This window comes from Xenopus laevis, chromosome 1L, assembly GCF_017654675.1.
Source record: "Xenopus laevis strain J_2021 chromosome 1L, Xenopus_laevis_v10.1, whole genome shotgun sequence".
Classification (NCBI taxonomy): domain Eukaryota; kingdom Metazoa; phylum Chordata; class Amphibia; order Anura; family Pipidae; genus Xenopus; species Xenopus laevis.
The window spans coordinates 36,622,709-36,648,765 of NC_054371.1; the positions used below are offsets into that span (position 1 = coordinate 36,622,709).

Sequence of the window (26,057 nt, forward strand, 5' to 3'; positions counted from 1 at the left end):
GTTAAAGAATGTTTAAGAAATATTTTGCTGCAATTTTTAAGTAAGGAGTCAGAACAAAAAATAATCATCGCTAGTTAGGCTGCACGACAAGATGGACTGTCCTTTAATTCAAACCTATAGCTTCAAGTTTGAGTAGATATTCCCTTGGTTTTTACTCCCTTTTTTTTTTTACTTTTACGGATAGGAATTCGGAGCAAAGCCCAAACTCTAACTCAATCCTGCTCCACTTGCAGATAGATTTCAGCCCCTCCAATTGGGATGAGATGGGAATAATTGCACCAATGTGCATGAGGAATCTCTCGTTTAATTACTCATTTGCACACAGACAAGTCAGCAACTGCCAACTGAACCAGGGAGAAGACACTAACTGCCCACCAGACTCCATCCCTTTGTCTTACGCTCAGCCAGCCAGAATGGGCTGCAAAAATACAAGTGTCATAACTTAGCGGCAGTTGCTTTGCCAGCACCAGGGAGCAGCAGGATACAGCCGGTGCCCTCTGCGATCGACGTCTTAGGCACCCCTGACTTAGAATATAGGAAAGGGACCAAGTCAGATTCTCGCACATCTCCGTGTATTGTGCAGGATTATTCCATCACTTACAGATTCAGTTGCAGGGCTGCCTGTCGAACAACAAAAAGCTGCAGCTTCTCGCTGGATTTACTAGACGTGTCCCTGAGTTTTTGCCTGATCTGGGACCTTACTTTAGTGGACTTGGAAATAGTGAGCAGCGCAGGACAAAATACACTGTAATGAGTGACTAGTACAAGTTGTTGCATTAATTCCAATATCCCCGCTTGGCCACACTCACATTAATAACAGTTATACAAATCTATGCCCCATATTTAAACTTTTTGGGCACCTATGCGGATATTTTATCCCCCCACAGGAGGCGCGGGCTGAGTCTGTGCTCCAACTAGGGCAAACAATACTATTTAGCACAAAAACCAAGATAAAAGACACTTGTACCAGGCCCTCCCTACTCTAAGCTTTAGTCAAAGTTCTTATTTGCATGTGTGTTGCCCAATCATTACACACTCGAGTGTCCCCAAACATGAAAGCAAATCAGTTTGCACCAGTAGCACGTAGGGCGCCTGTTCCACTGCGTCAGTCCCAAATCGAAGCGTATGTCAATCAAACAAAATCCGGATGTATGTGGAAATAAACATGTTTCGAGCTAAGGTGGTTCTTTATCATATAACACTTGATGGCTCAAAACGTGTTGTGTTAAAATAAACCTTGCGGCACAGTATCCTCGGTTTCTGAGCTTAGTTTTCACATCCATCCGGATTTTGTCACCAAACATGAACACTTGCACCAGAACCCCCTCCCGTTGTGGGTGAAGCAGCACTTGCTACAAGCACTTTGTGAGCTAAATAATCTTTTCTAGACTAGAGTGAGCGCATGATTAGCCCACGTCTGGTGGGTGGGGGGAAACTAATTTTCCAATGATTATAGTGACATTAACTCTTAGCATGTTACACATGGGACTATTCTAATCAGCTTTTCAACTGGTCTCCATTATTGTTATTTTTTTACTGAAAATCCTGTCTGGTTGTTGGGGGGGCTACAGAACCCAACAAGCATCAGGAAAAAATGTACTGCAAGGCTTCAGTATTGTCGCCACTCATTGTTGCCACCTGGTGAAACACCTGCCAAGGCGGGGGCCGGTATTGCAAATTTAGCGGCAATATAGTTGCTGGTAATTTGTAATACCCTTAAAAAAAAAAAACCCTTGGCCTGCCCCCAATTTGCTCAGAACGTACTGTTCTTTTCAGGCTTCTAGCCATCGTGCAATGTTGTTCCTCCCCTTTTGCATCACTCTTTTTAGCTCCGCCCCTTTTGCGTCACAGACGGGCCCCTTTTGTCCCCCCACCAGCCGGTAAAATCTTTCAGAAAAGATGGCAACCCTAACAACCAGGTACAGTGGAACCTCAAGTTTACATCCCCTGATTTTAAGTTTTCCCTCATTTTACATTATTGTTTTGTGGTCCCACCTATATATTATGCATAAATACATTTCCCTGATTTTACACCATTATTTCTGGTCCCCTGAAAAACATAAAATGGGGGTTCTATTGTAGTTTAAATTCCAAGCAGGAGATCTGTGCAACCAATCATGTGGTTACCGTGTGATGCAGTGTGTAAGTGGGTGGTCACCGTGTGGTGCAGTCTGGAAGTGTGTGGTCACCGTGTGGTCACTATATGATGCAGTGTGGAAGTGTGTGGTCACTGTGTGGTTTCCGTGTGATGCAGTGTGGAAGTGGGTGGTTGCCGTGTGATGCAAAAGTGTGTGGTCACCATGTGGTCACTGTGTGGTTACCACGTGAAGCAGTGTGGAAGTGTGTGGTCACCGTGTGGAAGTGTGTGGTCACTGTGTGGTCACTGTGTGGTCACCGTGTGGAAGTGTGTGGTCACTGTGTGATGCAGTGTGGAAGTGTGTGGTTACCATGTGGTGCAGTGTGGAAGTGCGTGGTTACCGTGTGGTGCAGTGTGGAAGTGTGTGGTCACCGTGTGGTGCAGTGTGGAAGTGTGTGGTCACCGTGTGGTGGAAGTGTGTGGTCACCGTGTGGTGGAAGTGTGTGGTCACCGTGTGGAAGTGTGTGGTCACCGTGTGGAAGTGTGTGGTCACCGTGTGGTCACCGTGTGGAAGTGTGCGGTCACCGTGTGGGGCAGTGTGGAAGTGTGTGGTCACCGTGTGGTTGCCATGTGATGCAGTGTGGAAGTGTATGGTCACCATATGGTCACTGTGTGGTCACTGTGTGGTTGCCGTGTGATGCAGTGTGGAAGGGTGTGGTCACTGTGTGGAAGTGTGTGGTCACCGTGTGATGCATTGTGGAAGTGTGTGGTCACCGTGTGGAAGTGTGTGGTCACCGTGTGGGGCAGTGTGGAAGTGTGTGGTCACTGTGTGGTTGCCGTGTGATGCAGTGTGGAAGGGTGTGGTCACTGTGTGGTTACCACGTGATGCAGTGTGGAAGTGTGCGGTCACCGTGTGGTGCAGTGTGGAAGTGTGCAGTCACCGTGTGATGCATTGTGGAAGTGTGCGGTCACCGTATGGTGTAGTGTGGAAGTGTGCGGTCACCGTGTGATGCAGTGTGGAAGTGTGCGGTCACCGTGTGATGCATTGTGGAAGTGTGCGGTCACCGTGTGATGCAGTGTGGAAGTGTGTGGTCACCGTGTGGAAGTGTGTAGTCACCGTGTGATGCATTGTGGAAGTGTGTGGTCACCGTGTGGTGCAGTGTGGAAGTGTGTGGTCACTGTGTGGAAGTGTGTAGTCACCGTGTGATGCAGTGTGGAAGTGTGTGGTCACCGTGTGATGCAGTGTGGAAGTGTGTGGTCACCGTGTGATGCAGTGTGGAAGTGTGTGGTCACTGTGTGATGCAGTGTGGAAGTGGGTGGCCACCGTGTGGAAGTGGGAGGTCACTATGTGATGCAGTGTGGAAGTGTGTGGTCACCGTGTGATGCAGTGTGGAAGTGTGTGGTCACCGTGTGGTCACTATGTGATGCAGTGTGGAAGTGTGTGGTCACCGTGTGGAAGTGTGTGGTCACCGTGTGGTTGCCGTGTGATGCAGTGTGGAAGTGTGTGGTCACCATGTTGTCACTGTGTGGTTGTCGTGTGATTCAGTGTGGAAGGGTGTGGTCACCGTGTGATGCAGTGTGGAAGTGTGTAGTCACCGTGTGATGCAGTGTGGAAGTGTGTGGTCACCGTGTGATGCAGTGTGGAAGTGTGTGGTCACCGTGTGATGCAGTGTGGAAGTGTGTGGTCACCATGTGATGCAGTGTGGAAGTGTGTGGTCACCGTGTGATGCAGTGTGGAAGTGTGTGGTCACCGTGTGGTCACTATATGATGCAGTGTGGAAGTGTGTGGTCACTGTGTGGTTACCGTGTGATGCAGTGTGGAAGTGTGTGGTCACAGTGTGGTTGCCGTGTGAAAGTGTGTGGTCACCATGTGGTCACTGTGTGGTTACCACGTGATGCAGTGTGGAAGTGTGTGGTCACCGTGTGGAAGTGTGTGGTCACTGTGTGATGCAGTGTGGAAGTGTGTGGTTACCGTGTGGAAGTGTGTGGTTACTGTGTGGTGCAGTGTGGAAGTGTGTGGTCACCGTGTGTGGTCACCGTGTGGTGGAAGTGTGTGGTCACCGTGTGGTGGAAGTGTGTGGTCACCGTGTGGAAGTGTGTGGTCACCGTGTGGAAGTGTGTGCTCACCGTGTGGAAGTGTGCGGTACCCGTGTGGGGCAGTGTGGAAGTGTGTGGTCACCGTGTGGTTGCCATGTGATGCAGTGTGGAAGTGTGTGGTCACCATATGGTCATTGTGTGGTCACTGTGTGGTTGCCGTGTGATGCAGTGTGGAAGGGTGTGGTCACTGTGTGGAAGTGTGTGGTCACCGTGTGATCCATTGTGGAAGTGTGTGGTCACCGTGTGATCCATTGTGGAAGTGTGTGGTCACCGTGTGGAAGTGTGTGGTCACCGTGTGGGCAGTGTGGAAGTGTGTGGTCACCATGTGGTCACTGTGTGGTTGCCGTGTGATGCAGTGTGGAAGGGTGTGGTCACTGTGTGGTTACCACGTGATGCAGTGTGGAAGTGTGCGGTCACCGTGTGGTGCAGTGTGGAAGTGTGCAGTCACCGTGTGATGCATTGTGGAAGTGTGCGGTCACCGTATGGTGTAGTGTGGAAGTGTGCGGTCACCGTATGGTGCAGTGTGGAAGTGTGCGGTCACCGTGTGATGCAGTGTGGAAGTGTGCGGTCACCGTGTGATGCAGTGTGGAAGTGTGTGGTCACCGTGTGGTGCAGTGTGGAAGTGTGTGGTCACCGTGTGGAAGTGTGTAGTCACCGTGTGATGCAGTGTGGAAGTGTGTGGTCACCGTGTGATGCAGTGTGGTCACCGTGTGGTGCAGTGTGGAAGTGTGTGGTCACCGTGTGGAAGTGTGTAGTCACCGTGTGATGCAGTGTGGAAGTGTGTGGTCACCGTGTGATGCAGTGTGGAAGTGTGTGGTCACCGTGTGATGCAGTGTGGAAGTGTGTGGTCACCGTGTGATGCAGTGTGGAAGTGTGTGGTCACCGTGTGATGCAGTGTGGAAGTGTGTGGTCACCGTGTGATGCAGTGTGGAAGTGTGTGGTCACTGTGTGATGCAGTGTGGAAGTGGGTGGCCACCGTGTGGAAGTGGGAGGTCACCGTGTGATGCAGTGTGGAAGTGTGTGGTCACCGTGTGATGCATTGTGGAAGTGTGTGGTCACCGTGTGGTCACTATGTGATGCAGTGTGGAAGTGTGTGGTCACCGTGTGGGGCAGTGTGGAAGTGTGTGGTCACCGTGTGGTTGCCGTGTGATGCAGTGTGGAAGTGTGTGGTCACCATGTTGTCACTGTGTGGTTGCCGTGTGATGCAGTGTGTGGTCACCGTGTGATGCAGTGTGGAAGTGTGTAGTCACCGTGTGATGCAGTGTGGAAGTGTGTGGTCACCGTGTGATGCAGTGTGGAAGTGTGTAGTCACCGTGTGATGCAGTGTGGAAGTGTGTGGTCACCGTGTGGTCACTATGTGATGCAGTGTGGAAGTGTGTGGTTAACGTGTGATGCAGTGTGGAAGTGGGTGGCCATCGTGTGGAAGTGGGAGGTCACCGTGTGGTGCAGTGTGGAAGTGGGTGGTCACCGTGTGGAAGTGGGTGGTCACCGTGTGATGCAGTGTGGAAGTGTGTGGTCACCGTGTGTAAGTGTGTGGGCACCGCGTGGTTGCCGTGTGATGCAGTGTGGAAGTGTGTAGTCACCGTGTGATGCAGTGTGGAAGTGTGTGGTCACCGTGTGGAAGTGTGTGGTCACCGTGTGGTTGCCATGTGATGCAGTGTGGAAGTGTGTGGTCACCATGTGGTCACTGTGTGGTTGCCGTGTGATGCAGTGTGGAAGTGTGTGGTCACCGTGTGATGCAGTGTGGAAGTGTGTGGTCACTGTGTGATGCAGTGTGGAAGTGTGTGGTCACTGTGTGATGCAGTGTGGAAGTGTGTGGTCACTGTGTGGTTACCGTGTGATGCAGTGTGGAAGTGGGTGGCCACCGTGTGGAAGTGGGAGGTCACCGTGTGATGCAGTGTGGAAGTGTGTGGTCACCGTGTGATGCAGTGTGGAAGTGTGTGGTCACCGTGTGGTCACTATGTGATGCAGTGTGGAAGTGTGTGGTCACCGTGTGATGCAGTGTGGAAGTGTGTGGTCACTGTGTGGTTGCCGTGTGATGCAGTGTGGAAGGGTGTGGTTACCACGTGATGCAGTGTGGAAGGGTGTGGTTACCACGTGATGCAGTGTGGAAGTGTGCGGTCACCGTGTGGAAGTGTGCAGTCACCGGGTGGAAGTGTGTGGGCACTGCGTGGTTGCCGTGTGATGCAGTGTGGAAGTGTGTAGTCACCGTGTGATGCAGTGTGGAAGTGTGTAGTCACCGTGTGATGCAGTGTGGGCACCGTGTGGTTGCCGTTTGATGCAGTGTGGAAGTGTGTAGTCACCGTGTGATGCAGTGTGGAAGTGTGTAGTCACCGTGTGATGCAGTGTGGAAGTGTGTGGTCACCGTGTGATGCAGTGTGGAAGTGTGTGGTCACCGTGTGATGCAGTGTGGAAGTGTGTGGTCACCGTGTGATGCAGTGTGGAAGTGTGTGGTCACCGTGTGATGCAGTGTGGAAGTGTGTGGTCACCGTGTGATGCAGTGTGGAAGTGTGTGGTCACCGTGTGATGCAGTGTGGAAGTGTGTGGTCACCGTGTGATGCAGTGTGGAAGTGTGTGGTCACCGTGTGATGCAGTGTGGAAGTGTGTGGTTACCGTGTGGTCACTATGTGGTCACTATGTGATGCAGTGTGGAAGTGTGTGGTCACTATGTGGTTACCGTGTGGTGCAGTGTGGAAGTGTGTAGTCACCGTGTGATGCAGTGTGGAAGTGTGTGGTCACCGTGTGATGAAGTGTGGAAGTGTGTGGTCACCGTGTGGTCACTATGTGATGCAGTGTGGAAGTGTGCGGTCACTATGTGGTTACCGTGTGATGCAGTGTGGAAGTGTGTAGTCACCGTGTGATGCAGTGTGGAAGTGTGTGGTCACTATGTGGTTACTGTGTGATGCAGTGTGGAAGTGTGTGGTCACTATGTGGTTACTGTGTGATGCAGTGTGGAAGTGTGTGGTCACCGTGTGATGCAGTGTGGAAGTGTGTGGTCACTATGTGGTTACTGTGTGATGCAGTGTGGAAGTGTGTAGTCACCGTGTGATGAAGTGTGGAAGTGTGTGGTCACCGTGTGGTCACTATGTGATGCAGTGTGGAAGTGTGTGGTCACTATGTGGTTACCGTGTGATGCAGTGTGGAAGTGTGTAGTCACCGTGTGATGCAGTGTGGAAGTGTGTGGTCACTATGTGGTTACTGTGTGATGCAGTGTGGAAGTGTGTGGTCACCGTGTGATGCAGTGTGGAAGTGTGTGGTCACTATGTGGTTACTGTGTGATGCAGTGTGGAAGTGTGTGGTCACTATGTGGTTACTGTGTGATGCAGTGTGGAAGTGTGTAGTCACCGTGTGATGAAGTGTGGAAGTGTGTGGTCACCGTGTGGTCACTATGTGATGCAGTGTGGAAGTGTGTGGTCACTATGTGGTTACCGTGTGATGCAGTGTGGAAGTGTGTAGTCACCGTGTGATGCAGTGTGGAAGTGTGTGGTCACTATGTGGTTACTGTGTGATGCAGTGTGGAAGTGTGTGGTCACCGTGTGATGCAGTGTGGAAGTGTGTGGTCACTATGTGGTTACTGTGTGATGCAGTGTGGAAGTGTGTGGTCACCGTGTGATGCAGTGTGGAAGTGTGTGGTCACTATGTGGTTACTGTGTGATGCAGTGTGGAAGTGTGTAGTCACCGTGTGATGAAGTGTGGAAGTGTGTGGTCACCGTGTGGTCACTATGTGATGCAGTGTGGAAGTGTGTGGTCACTATGTGGTTACCGTGTGATGCAGTGTGGAAGTGTGTAGTCACCGTGTGATGCAGTGTGGAAGTGTGTGGTCACTATGTGGTTACTGTGTGATGCAGTGTGGAAGTGTGTGGTCACCGTGTGATGCAGTGTGGAAGTGTGTGGTCACTATGTGGTTACTGTGTGATGCAGTGTGGAAGTGTGTAGTCACCGTGTGATGAAGTGTGGAAGTGTGTGGTCACCGTGTGGTCACTATGTGATGCAGTGTGGAAGTGTGTGGTCACTATGTGGTTACCGTGTGATGCAGTGTGGAAGTGTGTAGTCACCGTGTGATGCAGTGTGGAAGTGTGTGGTCACTATGTGGTTACTGTGTGATGCAGTGTGGAAGTGTGTGGTCACCGTGTGATGCAGTGTGGAAGTGTGTGGTCACTATGTGGTTACTGTGTGATGCAGTGTGGAAGTGTGTGGTCACCGTGTGATGCAGTGTGGAAGTGTGTGGTCACTATGTGGTTACTGTGTGATGCAGTGTGGAAGTGTGTAGTCACCGTGTGATGAAGTGTGGAAGTGTGTGGTCACCGTGTGGTCACTATGTGATGCAGTGTGGAAGTGTGTGGTCACTATGTGGTTACCGTGTGATGCAGTGTGGAAGTGTGTAGTCACCGTGTGATGCAGTGTGGAAGTGTGTGGTCACTATGTGGTTACTGTGTGATGCAGTGTGGAAGTGTGTGGTCACCGTGTGATGCAGTGTGGAAGTGTGTGGTCACTATGTGGTTACTGTGTGATGCAGTGTGGAAGTGTGTGGTCACCGTGTGATGCAGTGTGGAAGTGTGTGGTCACTATGTGGTTACTGTGTGATGCAGTGTGGAAGTGTGTAGTCACCGTGTGATGAAGTGTGGAAGTGTGTGGTCACCGTGTGGTCACTATGTGATGCAGTGTGGAAGTGTGTGGTCACTATGTGGTTACCGTGTGATGCAGTGTGGAAGTGTGTAGTCACCGTGTGATGCAGTGTGGAAGTGTGTGGTCACTATGTGGTTACTGTGTGATGCAGTGTGGAAGTGTGTGGTCACCGTGTGATGCAGTGTGGAAGTGTGTGGTCACTATGTGGTTACTGTGTGATGCAGTGTGGAAGTGTGTGGTCACCGTGTGATGCAGTGTGGAAGTGTGTGGTCACTATGTGGTTACTGTGTGATGCAGTGTGGAAGTGGGTGGTCACCGTGTGGTGCAGTGTGGAAGTGGGTGGTCACCGTGTGGAAGTGATGGGGTCTGACCTGGAAGTAAAGAAACACACTTCAGCTGCTATGGAGTAGAGAGGCAAATAATCCATTATGAAGACAATGGTTTGGGGGCAGAGAGGCAGAAGGAAAGGCCAAAAGACCACAGCAAAGCAAATGGTGTAAAGATGGCCAATCACTTAAGCCCAAAGGTCACATGATTATAAACTTCTGAGCCGTAGAGAAGTGTTAGTCACGTCCAGCATGGGAGTAACTAATATACAGGTCTAATTTATATAGGAAAACAATATGGTTTCTGACCTAGTGCCCATGGAATTAGATCTGCTGGTCCCTCTGAGAATCACGGATACGGTCACCTGACAAAGTGAAGAGTTATACAATGTGGCTTTATTTACTGCAGCCCTGCACATATTCTAAACCAGGGGATCCCCGGCACATAAAACACTAGTCCTCACACAACAGGCACAGCCAGGAGACCTGCTGGGAAGTGAAATGCAGAGATACAAATATATATATAGAATTATCCATCATACACTGCCAGTCTACAAATACACACATTAAAAATTCACCAGAAGATTTCCTCTTTTGAAAAATTCCACTAAAAAAAAAATAGACTTTTTCTTTGGTATAGATATTGCTAAAACAGAAGTTCCATACTTTCACATATTGCCCACACCATTGGCCAGCTCCTGGGTGCAGCTGCAGCTTCTCTCCGTATCACGTCGCTTCTGTATCTTCTGTGGTCCCAGATAAAATACTTGCGGCTTCTTCTGCTGAAAAACAGACATATGGGTCCATTTTTACCAACCAATCAGCTGTCAGCTTTGATCAGTCACATCTCTGATTGGAGGCGATGGCTTTACTGCAGTGTTACACGGTTGCCCAGTATTAGAAAATCATCCCTGAGGTCAATAAACATCAAAGCACAGGTATAGGATCCATTATCCAGAAACCCAGTATCCATAAATCCGAATTACGGGAAGGCCGTCTCCCACAGACTAGATTATAATGAAATTATTACGATTTAAAAAAAAAATTCCTTGTTCTCTGTAATAATGAAACAGTACTCCCAATAAAGATATAATAAATCCTTTTTTTGAGGCAAACCAATCCTATTGGGTTTAATTAATGTTTAAAAGATTTTTTAGTAGACTTAAAGGGGTTCACCTTTAAGTTAACTTTTAGTATGATGTAGAGAGTTATATTCTGAGACAATTTCTAATGGGTCCTCATTTTTTTATTATTTGCAGTTTTTGAGTTATTTAGCTTTTTATTCAGCAGCTCTCCAGTTTGCAGTTTCAGCAGTCTGGTTGCTAAGGTCCAAATTACCCTAGCAACTATGCATTGATTTGAATAAGAGACTGGAATATGAATAGGAGAGGCCTGAATAGAGAGATTAGTAATAAAAAGTAGCAATAACAAAAAATGTGTAGCCTTACAGGGCATTTGTTTTTAGAAGAGGCCAGTGACCCTTATTTGAAAGCTGGAAAGAGTCAGGAGAAGAAGGCAAATAATAAATACATACATATATATATATATATATATATATATATATATATATATATATATATATATATATATATATATATATATATATATATATACATACATACATACACATATATATATATATATATATACACACATATATATACACATATATATACACACACACATATATATATATATTTAAAAAATATAAAAAATAAATAAATAATGAAGACCAATTGAAAAGCTGCTTAGAATTGTCCATTCTATAACATTAAAAAAGTTAACTTAGAGTTGAACCACCCGTTTAAGGTATGGAGATCCACATTAAAGAAGGATCGGTTATCTGGAAAAACCCAGGTCCCAAGTATTCCAGGTAACAGGTCCCATACCTGTAATACTGATATAAATAGAATACTGCAGTGTACCTGAAGAATCAGTTCTTTGTATAACAGAAGGACATGCTGCCTCCATGAGGCCCATAAACATATTACACTTACAGAAGAGGTTGGTAACTACATAACAAGGAAGGTATCCGGGAGACAATGTTACTCAATAAAGAAGCTCTAATGGAAACATCAACAAGCCCCAGATAATAGAATATGTCTTCTTAATCAGGATTTCTATCATTGATGTTGTTAACAGATTCTCACGTGTGCTTTATACGTTTCTGGCAGGTATGAAGAATAAATAAATTGTGTACTAAATGTTAATGTTAAAAATGAGCATGTCTGACATACTAATCACTATTTCAGCACATATAGAGCCTTAGTGGCCAATGAAATCAGAGATTAGTAGTGACGGACTAGAATCCTCACACCAGATGCCATCCGGCCATCAATCATGCCAAGCAAGCTTTACTAATAGAGGCACAAGCTATTCATACCACTGCCACCAATATTAAAGGCAGTGTCCATGTTTAAATTAAAGGTCAGGCCACACTGGGCGTTTTGGGGAGATTTGGTCGCCTGGCGTCTAATCGCCTCGTTTTTGCGGCGACCAATCTCCCCAAACGCCTTCCCTCACTCTGCCGGCTAAAATGAAAAAAACGCCGGCACTAATCACATGCGGCGATTTGTTTTGCAACTTCGGAAATCACCGAATCACTGCGTGTGATTAGTGCTGGAGTTGTTTTTCAATTTCAGCCAGCGATTAGTGACCAGGCGACCAAATCTCCCCAAACGCCCAGTGTGGCCTGACCTAACTGTTCATATGGAAATAAAAAACCGAAACTGGTTAGGATGAGATGGGCTAAAAGGAGCCAAATTACAAGCAATTAAAGTTAGGACCATAAATCTGGAACTGCAGACTTTCAGCTTTAATTCAGTGGGTTGAACAAAAGCTTTTTTTAATACAATCGCTTAATTACAGGGGCTCAAAGTTATCGAACAATAGACTCAAAGGCTATTTCATTGGCAGGTGTGGGAAATTCCTTTGTTATGTCATTATCAATGAAGCAGATAAAAGCCCTGGAGTTGATTTGAGGGGGGGGGTGCTTTTATGTGGAAGATTTTGCTGTGAACAGACAATATGCAGTCAAAGGTTCTCTCCATGCAGGTGAAACAAGACATCCTTAAGCTGCAAAAACAGAAAAAAACATCTGAGAAATTGCTACAATATTAGGAGTGGCTAAATCTACAGTTTGGTACATCCTGAGAAAGAAAGAAAGCTCTGGTGAACTCAGCAACACAAAAAGACCTGGATGTCCATGGAAGACAACAGTGGTGGATGATCGCAGAATCATTTCCATGGTGAAGAGAAACCCCTTCACAACAGCCAAACAAGTGAACAACACTCTCCAGGAGGTAGGTGTATCCATATCCAAGTCTACCATAAAGAGAAGACTGCATGAAAGAGGGTGCACTACAAGGTACAAGCCACTCATAAGCATCAAGTATAGAAAGGCTAGATTGGACTTTGCTAAAAACATCTAAAAAAGCCAACACAGTTCTGGAAAAACATTCTTTGGACTGATGAAACAAAGATCAACCTCTACCAGAATGATGGCAATAAAAAAGTATGGAGAAGGCGTGGAACAGCTCATGATCCAAAGCATACCACATCTCTATAAAACATGGAGGAGGCAGTGTGGTGGCTTGGGCGTGCATGGCTGCCAGTGGCACTGGGACACTAGTGTTTATCCATCATGTGACACAGGACAGAAGCAGCCGAATGAATTCTGAGGTGTTCAGAGACACTGTCTGCTCAAATCCAGCTAAATGCAGTCACATTGATTGGGAGGCGTTTCATAATACAGATGTACAATGACCCAAAACATACAGCCAAAGCAACCCAGGAGTTTATTAAAACAAAGAAGTGGAATATTCTTGAATGGCCAAGTCAGTCACCTGATCTGAACCCAATTAAGCTGCATTTCACTTGTTGAAGACTAAACTTGGGACAGAAAGGCCCACAAACAAACAGCAACTGAAGCCACTGCAGTAAAGACCTGGCAGAGCATTAAAAAGGAGGAAACCCAGAATCTGGTGATGTCCATGAGTTCAAGACTTCAGCCTATCATTGCCAACAAAGGGTTTTCAACCAAGTATGAACATTTTATTTTCAGTTTTTTTTAATTTGTCAATTGTGGTAATGTACAGAACCAAAATTATAAAACCAGCGGTTCTGGATGCATAGTTGGCCAAAGGGACATAAAGGAGTGATTTGCATGTCTCCACCCATGATGCCTTATGGGAGAATTCATTTTTGGTATTTAGGCAGTGCTGTGTGTATGGTATGGGACAAGTACATATTTCTGATTCCAGAAGGCTTCCCTTTGACTGTTCGTATGGTGCAGACAGGGATATTCTGAGATAATCTGCAATTAGTCTTTATTTGTCTTCATTTTGTTTATTTTTAAAGGAGAACTAACCCCCCCAATAAGAAAAGCCCCTTCCTACTACCATAGATAGTCCCTGCTCCCTGTTCCCCCCCCACACACACACACACACACATATTTCATTACCCCTGAAAGTGTCCCAAATACATTGCTCACATAAGCCCAGTGTAGCTTATGGGCGCCATCTTCTGGATTTCCGGTCTTCTTCAGGTCCTCTTCCTCAATTCACTGCACTTTTGGCACATGCACAGTTGCTGCAAACGGGAAGACTGCTCCAAGTGCACATGCACCAATACGGTGCTCCTTATAGATGAAGAAAGAAGATCCGGAAGATCTGCTGCTCTTACTCTGCACTGATACATAAGCAATGTATTTGGGACACTTTCAGGGGTAATAAACTATGCTTGGGGGGAGCACAGAGGGGGCCTATCTAGGGGAGTAGGTAGGGGTTTTTCTTATTGGGAGGTTTAGTTCTACTTTAACCAATCAGCTCCTCATTTTGGAATTCCAGCAGCTATTTGGTTGCTATGGTTTAATTTAACCTAGCAACCAGGGAGACTGAATAGAAAATGTAGTTATAAAAAAGTAAGAATTAAATTGTAGCCTCACACAGCAATAGCCGTTTTGCTGTCGGGGTCAGTGACACCCATGTAAAAGCTGAAAAGTGGCAGAAGCAGCAGGTAAATAATTAAAAAAATTAAAACCAATTGAAAAGTAGATAAGAACAGGCCATTCTATAACATACTAGTTAACTTAAATGTGAACTGCCACTTCATAGTATTATTATTCAAACTGACCACTAGATGGTGCCCTTGGTTACAGCATGTGCCATATAAATATGTATTTTTGAAAATTAATTTTCTCTGTCCCCCAACCCAAGACAGAGGTCTCAAAAAAGACAAGTCATATGCATATCCTGTATAAGTATTTTATAATTATATTGTCACGTTCAGCAATCTGCTTCATTCTAGCCAAACATTGCCCTCATATAGCAGACAAACTACACGACTCCTCCCTCGGCTCAGGGCTGTACTTAAAAAATAGTCCGGCAGCACCCAGTGTTGACTTGCTGTAAAGGAAATATAAACCCTCAAAATAAATAAGCATCCAATAGCTTAGAGCTCTCTTCTAAGCACTTCAATGGATATTCTTTTTTTTTTTTTTTAAATATTAGGAATTTTTACATTAATATAAGGAATTTCAAACAACAAAGACACATGCTGCGTATTTAGACCAACTGGCTTAAAAAAATGCATTTCCTTAAAAATGGAACATCTTTTGATGTTGCTCTGCTTAGTAAATGACATAAGCAAGCAAACGAGAGTCATCGGAGGTTTCTCTGGTCAGTTCTAAGCACTCAACAGCACAACAAGTTCCTTTATTTATTTATTTTTTTTTTTTTAAAGAAACATTATGAGAACTTAGTTTAGGCAGTTGGCTACAATGACCAGCATGTGGTGCTGTTATCTCAAATTAAAGCAATTTAAAAACAACAAAAATAATGGGGTAAATTGCAAAAGTTCTAAGAAGAGTGCTCTGAGCAACTTTACATTTACATTTCCTTTAAGGAGCAAAACCCAGTTGAGAATATTTAACACCAGCAAGCCTTTATAAAGAACAGTTTCTATTATTCTATTATCATTTAAGACAACACTCAGAAGCAAAATAAATATATTTAAATTATCCAAATTTCCCACAAGCCCCACTATGTCTAAAGAGTAAATGACACTTACCTCCTCAGGTGTCTACAGGACTTTGAGGCTAAAATGAAATAAAATAAGTATGACATTATGTTGACCAGTTCAAATTGAGTGCCAAAAAAAAAAAAAAAAAAAGGCATTCATATAAACTCTCAATATAAACTCTCAAATACTAATGATATATTATGGGATCCATCATTTGAAAACCCATTATCCAGAAAGCTCCAAATTAAGGGATGGCTGACTCCAATAGACTCCATTTTATCCAAATAATCCAAATTTTTTTAAAAAGGATTTCCTTTTTCTCTGTAATAATAAAACAGTAAATTGTACTTGATCCAAACGAAGATATAATTAATCCTTGTTCGAGGCAAAACTAGTCTATTTGGTTTATTTAAAGTTTCCATGACTTCGATTTAAGGTATGAAGATCCAAATTATGGAAAGATCCATTATCTCTGAAAACCCCATGTTCCGAGCATTCTGGATAACAGGTCCAATACCTGTATGAGATGACTTCCAATATGTCTCACATTATCTGTCTGCCGTGTAATCCACAATAATTTATAGAGAATTGAAATTCTAGTGCTCAGAGAAGCATCTAATGTACCAACTACTGGCCCCAACAATGTACTACTCTGTCTAGTAACCAATATTTTATATTTATGTGATCTGTATTTCTAATAATGCACGTATTGTTACTTATTAATGCAGTGACCCCTTGTTTGTTACTTCTAATTTATTGTTTTGTTGTACAGTGCTTTGCCCTCAAGGAGCGCTATACAAATAAAAATATACATATATGCATAAATATATCATTGTGCCTGTGTTTTTCTGGATAGTGTCTGCACACTCAAGAGAAGTACTAAGCATAAGCAACTAGTACTGTAATTAAGGGTAAGAGCACACCTTGCACACCAAAGTAAATGTAAAGGAATGCAATGCAGATAATCCAGAGCACAACACTTACTAATGGAACCCTCTAACTGGGCCCCGTTCCACATGATTAACAAACATGTTCCACATCTGCAAACAAGGGACCTACAGGCATCAATTAAACCCCAGAATGGTATAAGGAACGTGTAATTGGTGGAATGGACTGCAGCAATACACATGGATTCCTTCAGTCACATGACACTTAAAGACTTAACAGCCCGTGTGAATGAGCAGTGCAATAGCTGCCCTTTAGTGATCATAGGACTCCAAGCATGTGAGTGGGCTATAGAGGGCAGCAAGCTGATTATACCTGACAAACACTCACCTCTGAGTCTGTGCCACTTCTCTGCCTGGTATCCACTCTAACCGGAGTGACAGGGATCTCTCCATTTGTAGCTTCCGTCCTGTCTGCCATTAACCTCTTTCTTTCTTTTGACTTGGGTTCCACTTTGGTGACCCTGAACCTGTGTGTTGTATATGGAAAGGGGAGATATTTCAGCAGTTGTGGCTAAATAGCGGACTTCAAACATTCATTCTGTTATTTGGTGGATCAATTGGCAGCTCAGCTGGGTAATTGGACTGTTGCCCATTTTACTCATATTAAATGAGTAGTTCAGCTTTAAATTAACTTTTAGTATGATGTAGACATTGAAATTCGGTGACAATTTGTGGTTTTTTAACGATTTTGCTTTTTGTCCAGCAGCTCTTCGCTTTGGCATTTCAGAAGCTATCATGTTGCTAGGGGCCTGTACCCTAGTAGCCAGGCAGTGGTTTGAATGAGAGACTGGAGGATGAATAGGAGAGGGTCGGAATAGAAAGAGAAGTAACCATAACAATTAAATTGTAGCCTCACAGACCTATAGTTCTCTCTGTATCTCTTCTAACATCTTTACCCCGGCGGTTTCACAAAACTCTTTCATCTCCATTCATGCAACTCTCGTCTCTTTGAGTTGCATGACACAATGGTAATTCGATCACAGTAAATACACAGCATTTACAACCTCTGTGAGTTTCACTTGACACCTCTTTGGATAGTTACACTGCACCATTGTGATTGGATTATTGAAAGAGTTTATATGCCGAAGATTTCCCCTACCAGTCCATTGAACCAAAGAAGCTGCTTGGGTGAGCAGCGAAAAGTCTTCAATCATTAATAAGCAAGTCCAGTTGCTCTAGATTTACTTCTACTTGATATACCATGACCTGGATGAATGAAAACCTTCATAGACAGAGAGCTATAGGTTTCTGGCTGCCTGAGTCGTTACCCTCTATAATAAGTGCACAGAAAATGATTTCGGAGATCCCCATTCAAAAACATATCTATTCAGACTGCAATTTTTACTTCCCCAAAACAGAAGTTATCATGAGCTACTTGGGAATGGGAGGAACCTTACCTTCCCACAGACAGAACAGTCACTGCTCCTTGGTGGCTTCTTCGTGGCTCTTTATGTTTTTGTGGCGACTTTATCAAGTGCCATCTTTTGTTGGTGCAGCGAGAGCACACGTTCCTTTCCGCCACTCCTCCAACGGTGTGAAGATGGGAGCCACGGCAGGAATGCTTGGAGGGAGTTTCAGTAGGAGAGGTAGGACTAATAGGAGTGTCAGGAGGTAGAGGACTAGTCGGTGTGTTTGGAGTAGTAGGGCTACAAGGGAAGAGAAAAACGATCAGATGAATACCTTTGAGATTCAGTGGAACATGTAAATGTTTTCTTGGCTAATGTTTTTTACAATGAGAAAAGGGGACTGGTCTAAATTAGGAGGAAAATCACTATACGAATCTGATAAAATTAAGTCTCCTCCCACAACTGATCTGAAGAACTAAAAAGATGGGATGAAACGTTCTAGCAACCAGATTGCTGAAACTGCAAACTGGAGAGCTGCCGATTAAAAAGCTAAATAACTCAAAAACACAAAAAATAAAAAATTGTCTCAGAATATCACTCTCTACATCATATTAAAAGTTAACTCAAAGGCAAACAAGCCCTTGAAGGATTGTACAAAGTGAATATCTGTGACTGCTTCAACAACAGACCTTTACTCCAAGTTCTGCTTCCCATGCACAGGGGACATATATACATGAAGCGTGTTTACAGATTTGTGTATCAGATATTTTCTATAATAATATGTTTTTTTACCAATATATCTCTCTATCTCTATTAATATATAGCCATCTCTCTCTCCATGTTATATACACATAGATTTATCATTAAAACCATTAAAGCAGTGGTGTCAAATTAACATGCTCAGGTGGTCCCAAGGGTTAACACAAGCACTGAAAAACGGGTGCAGATTTAGGCTGTGCTGATTATATAAAATGGCTAGCACAGTGTTATGTCAGTGTCACCAAGACCAGCTGCAACTGACAGCCAAGGAGTTAATAGCCTGTCCCATCCATTTCATTGCCAATAGTCACAGTGATCCCAACACAAGACCAAGTGACTGGGGACAATGGCTGCCTCTGGCTGTGCCTCTATTGTCACACTCGATGTTTAATAATGTGAAGGAAAAATGATACTTAAGACAAAAAATTAAAAAAGCTCAATATCCCGGGGCCAGTGCAATGAAATATTACCAAACCAAATTAACAATCTTTTTTTATCACAATTCTCTATGCTCACGGAGGCTTGGGAAATTGCCAGAATTTCACATTCTTCAAATTATTGAAAGCATTTCTGTAACAAGAATGTGATTAATGCAAATATATAGGCCAGAGCCACTCACCAATCCTTCCATGGGAACAGCAAAGGGAAGAAAAATTAACATAATCAATCTGAACCGATGCAAATAAAGCAAACTTCACAAACACAACAGAGGAGCTTCCCTCTATAATAAGTGCACGGTGCAATGTAAAAAGCTTGCTGCTTAGAGAGCCTTTGAGAGGTGTACGCTGGGATATCCAAAGGGTTTTGACACTGTCCTAAGGCCGATGCATATGCAGCTCTACTCACACAGTTTACTGAGATTACAATCTACCTGGAATAGCTGTCAGTTATATAGTTTATTGGGAATTATAATTTCTCACCTAGCACCGTGACCTATCATACAATATAAACTTGTACAGGGTGTTTCCCGTCCCAATGACATTGTGAGCTTAAACCATAAAAACAATTTCATGTATTAATCAGCCTTCCTAGGGCATCAGGCAAGATATCACGCAGTCTACCTACTTCAAATTCACAGGAATCCGGCCTTGCTTGTAAGAGGGACAAACATGTACTTGTAATAGAGTGGCAACATATTACTCAGTGCGGTTTAGATTTTATCTCCTATTCACAAGTACACAAAAACCTATAGTTTCTTTTGTTTTCCTTGCCCGACTTTGAAAGGCCATGATAGGGCAAGAGTTGCTTTTGTCTGCCATTAGCACGATTATTCCCATAATCTATAAATGGTAGTGATCTGTTAGAATTACTGGTGCCTCCAAAACTACAGTTTCTACTTCACACGGGTTTAACAAATGGGAATGTAAACCCACCAGATGATGCTGAAGCCAGTGGTATATCACGTCCTGGGGTTAAGAGGATAGGGTATGCCTAAAGATATTAAATATTTATTAAAGATATTTTGCTGTAGGCACAGTAGCTTCTAGTTAGCCAATAAGGAGAAAATGCAAATAAGCAGATAAAAACCTCATACCATGTAGCCCTCTGGTTGAAGGTGGCCACACATACACACACCGATAACATATGAAACAAAATTTCATACAATATTCAATACGTGTATGGTGGGAGATGAGGAGACTGATATTGGCAAAAGCCTTGGATATCAGTCTCTTCAATTGGACAGGACGGAAAATTTCAGGCACTTTGTCAGAAGGTTAAGTCTGAATTATCAGATAGAGGCAGAATTCTAATGTTTCTTCCTCCATATATGAGGATTCAGCTCTTGAGTTTGAGATAACGAATGATCGTAATTGTAACGTGTATGGACACTTTTCCGGATATATTTGAAAATAATCTTTAAAGTGTTTTTATGCAGCTGGGATTTATGAGAGTCTAGCAGTCATGTTACTATTCGGCTGACATTTTTCCTTGTGCATGATCGGGTAAGATGATACAGAGAAACTAAACACAAGGCATGTGAGACAATAATAATTTGGCTAATAAGTAACAGGGAATACCTTACCTCTCGGGATCAAAAACACTTGTATCCCCAACTACGGAGTTGTCTGCCACCATGGCCTTCAGAACATCAGCATTAGCTGCAGAGAGAATTCAGAATATAAAGAGTCAGAGTCCACAAGGAAATCCATTCTACCCACAGCACCATCACGGACTTCTGATAAAACATATGTATTGTATATTTACTCTAAATAATAGATCAGACACTGACAAATCTATTCTCCTGGATATATTTATTTCAAAACATGTAACTCCAAACTTAGTGACATTGCTTTATGTTAGAAAACAAACTTTACACAAGTGACTGAAATATGTTCTTAGCATGGGAATTTATCTCTCTCCCCCCAGCAATAACAGCTGCCATTATTTTGGGGTAAGATGTACCAACTTTGAAAGCTTTCTAGGGTGTGCCAACAGTGTGTCAAGCCAACTGATTTCCTTTATGCTCCATATTGAACTGAGCTGTAACTCTGAAGTTGGCACTTTTTATTCAAAATGCCATTTTTACAGTATTTTACATTTTGTTTTAGCTTTAATGATTAAGACTAGGGCCAGACGATGCATTCAATTTGCCTTCTGAACTGCCGGCATATTTTGGTGCAAAATGCATCGTTTTGTCGCCAAAATCCACCACACCTGGAAGCATTGTCTCAAATCGCGTGCAGGCAGAGCAGGAGTGGAGAAGCTGCAGGGAAGCAGATTCTCGGCCTGCAGCTCTGCAGTCGTCTGGCCCTAGCCTAAAGTCTAGATAAAGTGATATCAAACCAAACACATTTATCAAAGACGATATGCGAGTCTATTAATCAGAATGTGTTTGGCTACTTTGAGCGACTGAGCAATAGAGTGGTAGTGCTCAGTGACACTCAGCAGCAATGCTGAGCACTAACACTTATTTAAATCCTTAAAATAAATAAATAGTAGAGAAAGTAGAGATTGCAAATAAATTGTTAATTAGTAACATTTTTTTTTACTATCAGTTGTTACAGCTAGGTAAAAAAAAATGCATATTATATTGGCCATCATCTAAATAAGAAAAAAAACAAAGTATAGTCAAAATTGCAATTGTTTCCTACCCCCTGAAATATGTTCATTTGCCGTTATTAGCACTGAACTGAATTCCTATGGTGCTATAGAAATAAATGCAGCACCAGTGAATTAAATCACTGATTTTTCCCTCAAGCTGGTGCTACTTTTTTTTTTGGAAAAAAAAAAAAAAGCTCTGGGCTGTGAAACAGTCTAATGCAGGCCATGCTAAAAATGTTACTCCCTCCAGGGTTTCCTTGGTTTAAAAACAACCATCATACATTTCGTTATAAAGAAAGTGTGCAAACTAACAGAACAAAAGCTGTGCTAGTTTGTTTGTTTTTTCATTGGAGTTTGTTTGCCTTTCAAGAGTCAATATGCTTAAATGCAGGATGATAACCCTACACATGGAAATGTAATCTTCAGAGCCACGGCATTTTACCCCTATCGATCTAAAATAGTAAAATAGTTTATCCGGTACAGAATGATGAAAATTTGTTTTAAAGTGATATTGACACTAAAAAAAATATTATTCAAAATATTAATGTACATCAAAAGTTACCTATCGCTCATGTTGATCGTTTTTCACTCATCGGGCTGCTTTTGTAAGTAATTGTCACTTGACGTTTCTAAACCGGACTGTTTTGTCAACCTGACTGTCACTTCTCAACATGTCAGTTAGAATTTCTAATGCTAACGGACTGTTGATGCTCAAATATGGCAGCCCCCTAATAGAGGAACATGGGGGATCATATGGGTAATGTAAAAGCATCAGTAAATACTTATATAGAATGCGAAGACAATATTATGATAGATGTAAAAAAGGTTTAATTTCTGGTGTCAGTATCTCTTTAAAGTGATACTGACATGTTCCTAACAAATATAGGAATCATTGCTCTAGCCCTTCAGGTGCTGGCTTTGCAACTTTTACTGGATCCTTTGGATTCCACGCAGCAAGCAAAATATACTATTTGAGAATAATCTTTCACAAAATATAGCATGTGGAGGTGTAATATTTTGGAACTGCCAACAAAAACATCACAATTTGCTTTTGTACAGCTTTCAAAACCAGTTGTCCTTTCAAAAGAGTTACGTCATATTCTCTCTATTGTGAATGTCATTTTCTTTCAGTTTAAGTATTAAAAACCTTGTAAGGGAAGAGGACTAACAAAATGTACCCACAGAGATAATTTAGACTGCCTTTTTAAAGGGCCAATGTACATATATATCTTCCTGCTGAATTACAAAGAGATTATGCTCTACAAGCAAAATTGGCGATTGCGGTGTTTCAGCAGCAGTAATTGAAATATCCGTTGTTAAACTGCTACTCCCAGCACCCTTGGCTTGCACAGGCTGTTGAAGTGCATTTCGAGAACAACTAGAGGGCGCTAGGCTTTAAATGTAAATAACACTTTTAGTAGTAAAGCTTTGTTTTGACTGAAGAAAAACAAGTGTAGCCCACCTTCATTCTTCATTATGAAGTTGACAATGTGTCCAACGGTGTCAGTATTTGTGTCCCCGTTGCTTTCATGCATCTCTAATGGAGGGGAAAAAACAGAAATCAGCAAGAAGCTATGTATGGCTTGTCTCACCAACACACACTTGTACATGGCAATGACACAGCCAATAACATGACACAGCCAATAACATGACACAGCCAATAACATGACACAACTTGCATGTGTTTTCCAGCATCCTGCACAGTAGTGACGTGTGAGTCAGGGTTTCCCTGACCCGCACCCGACGCTGACCCGCCATGTACCGACCCGCGCCCGCCTGCACCCGCTTCCGGGGGTCCTTTTATAGACCTGTGCCTCCCCGCCGATGACGTCACAAAAGGGGCGGGCAGACGCGAGAGTAGAAAACAGCAACCCGGAAGTCGGATGCCGCCACCCGGAAGTCGACCCGAACTCGCCCGACCCGCGGGTAAACCCACGGGTGACTTTTTGTCACAAAACAAGGAAGTAAAAAATGTTTTCCCCTTCCCATCCCTAATTTGCATATGCCGAATTGGCCGAATCTCTCGTGAAGGATTTGGTGTTTCGGCTGAATCCAAAATAGTGGAATTGGTGCATCCCTAATTGTAAGCAAAACACGTAGAAGCATTTCAAGACTTACACCACTTCTATATAGTCTGCATTTATAGTAAAAAAAAAAAAAAAAAAAAAAAAAAAAAAGATTCTAGCATTAGAGATCAGCCGGATGCTGGCGTAAGTTTATTATCAATCCTGTAATAACCCTGAAATGTATAAATGCAGTGTCAGGGATATCTATACAACAGCCTTGCTATTCCCTGAATACTTTCTCTAATCCAGACCTCAAGTATTCCTAACAAGGCTGCTCTGAAGGACCAATTCATGGAAAATAAGAGTAACAGTTCCAATAAGGTGCAGGAGCCGACACCCTACATCCCACTTGGTTTAAATACAATTGAAAACACTGGCAGCAAGTTGTCTCAGGTCTAACTCCACTGTGATAAATCTATAAATAAAAAGCCCTTAAGCTGATTCACGTGGAACGGCACTTTTTATGTTCTCAAAAGAGAGCCCAGAGTCCCTCTGTATCCCTGGCTGAGCAGACAAGAAAATACTTGTAAAAAGCATTATTTATTAGTTCAGCAAACATTATAGTTCAGTGAATTTTTTACCAAACTGTTGGGTCTCCTTTAATACTAAGATGCAATTGAGATTTATTTTAGAGGCCTGAATGGGACCTCTTCGTAAATGAGCCCCCTTGTCTCTTATTTATTTTAGTTTTACTGGAAGGAATATACAGTACATTTACATTTTTTTTTCATTGTAGTTGTTTTTAGATAGACCACCAGAAATAAAGACTTTTTTCCAATTACCTTCTATTTTCTATTTGCGCCTGTTTTTCTAATATTGAAATGTATTTTTTTTTATTTTTCAACCTCCTTATATCTTTCTAAAGCAGCTCTTGGGGGGGGGGGTTGCCGACCCTTTAAACTGTTGATACATTTAGTTGATCCATTTCTTATCTTTGACCCTTCTGGGTTTTTAAATGCCCCCCACCAGCACTAGGCTACCCGCACCGGGAGGGAGCTCCTGGTGCAAGCAGCCATGTCCGGTCACTTGCATGAGCATAATATAAAGCTGCCCCGAATGCGAGTTACCGGACATGGCTGCTTGCACCGGGAGCTCCCTCCCGGTGTGGGTAGCCTAGTGCTGGCGGGGGGGCATTTTTAAAAAAAAACTACTCTTATCCCCAACCGGAATGTGTGCTCTATTAGCACGCACCTTTGGTTGCGGATAACATTTTCTTCCAACAGGTGTCCTTTAAAGGAGAAACAAACCCTTAATAAAAAAATCCTACCCTACATAGACCCCCCTCCCTCCTCCCCCCAGCCTAGCTGCTACCCCAGGCAAATGCCCCAAACTCTTTACTTACCCCTCCATGCAAATTCTGCCCAGAGTTCACGGCAGCCATCTTCTTCTCTTCATTAATCTTTGTAATGAGACTGCCATAGCGGCGCATGCGCAGTTGGAGCAATTTACGGTCTCGCAAACAACTGTGCATGCACCGAAACAAAAGCGCCGGTCTCGTTCCGAAAGATTACCGAAGTGGCTGAAGATGGCTGCCGTGAACTCTGCTGGACAGAATCTGCACAGAGGGGTAAGTAAAGAGTTAGGGGCATTTGCCCGGGGTAACAGCTAGGCTGAGGGCGAGGGTTTTTCTTATTAAACGTTTGTTTCTCCTTTAAAGACAGCGGTTAGAAATTATACAATAGTTGCTAATACTCCAGAGATGCTGCTGAGAAATGGATCAACTAAATGTTGCAAAACTTTTAGAATTACTGAGCATTTTAGAATTACTCAGCTGCCAGACTGAAACGCACCAACAAAAGATGGAAACCAAGTGTTTCCGTTCAACAATCTGAAAACAACTCAACTGAAATGAGTGTTTGGAAGGTGAACAACCCATTTAACACTATGGGGCCCAATTTACTAACTAACCAAATTTCTTTTTGTTCATGAATCTCTAAAAATTTGTGTTTTTCTTATTTTTTTTTTAAAGCTCTAAAATCTGAGATTTAAGTGTAAAAACCACTACTAATACAAAGTTTTGCCAGGTAAAAGTTGTGGAGGACCTATAGAAGTCAATGGGAGCTCTGCTGATCCTATTGGACTGTTTTAAATCAATTCGGAATTTGAGGTTTTTGGATTTCTTTTTCACTAGGAATTGTCCGAAAAGCTAGAATTTGTAGAGATATTTGTATTCAGCATTATTTTCTGCTCATACTTTTTTTTTTCATATCTTTCATCGAATGTCACAACATCCATGGTTTTAGAGAAATCAAGTTTAGTCGTGGTTTCAAAAACCTCTAGAATCCAAACTATGATATAGGCCTCTTAGTTTAGGCCCAACATATAGGCATAAACAGATGCAAACCAAGAGCACAATGCTTCCAATCTATCATTGCTCTAACTCCTCTAACATTCCCCCAAAAGATGAAGACTTCTGCATCAGACACTATACTCCAGGTTGCCAATGTGACTGAACTATAACAGTCTGTATAGAATTGCACGCACCAATTTTTTCTCCTACTATTTTTTCTTCCACTGGAGGAGGCTCAGCCTCAGTAGTACAGCGATAGCCCTTCTTCTTGAGCAAATGGCAGATGAGCACTCCCACAAGACCCATGATGAAGAAAACGGGCACCAACACAAAAGCCACATATTCAGTGTTGCTGGGGATGTCGTTGACGGTTCCTGTATTTTCATTCCCCGAACTCGCGTTGGGATCAATAGAGGTGTGAGCGTCTGTAAATACAGTTACATTCATATATTTTTAGACT

At 43.3% G+C, this 26,057-nt stretch overlaps 1 protein-coding gene across 7 annotated transcripts in view; it reads right to left on the reverse strand.

Annotated features, from left to right (window-relative positions):
• Positions 1-26,057, reverse strand: part of rell1.L (RELT-like 1 L homeolog) — a 65,868-nt gene that overhangs the window by 24,230 nt on the left and 15,581 nt on the right. For 2 of the 7 annotated variants that reach the window (XM_041579490.1, XM_041579502.1), the window contains exons 2-7: positions 25,792-26,022; positions 22,704-22,778; positions 20,223-20,298; positions 17,492-17,740; positions 16,423-16,561; positions 15,196-15,223 (exon numbers count right to left, since the gene is read on the reverse strand). In XM_041579490.1, coding sequence (XP_041435424.1) covers positions 15,200-15,223; positions 16,423-16,561; positions 17,492-17,740; positions 20,223-20,298; positions 22,704-22,778; positions 25,792-26,022 — 794 coding nt within the window. In that variant the 3' untranslated portion in view covers positions 15,196-15,199. 7 annotated transcript variants of the gene reach the window in all.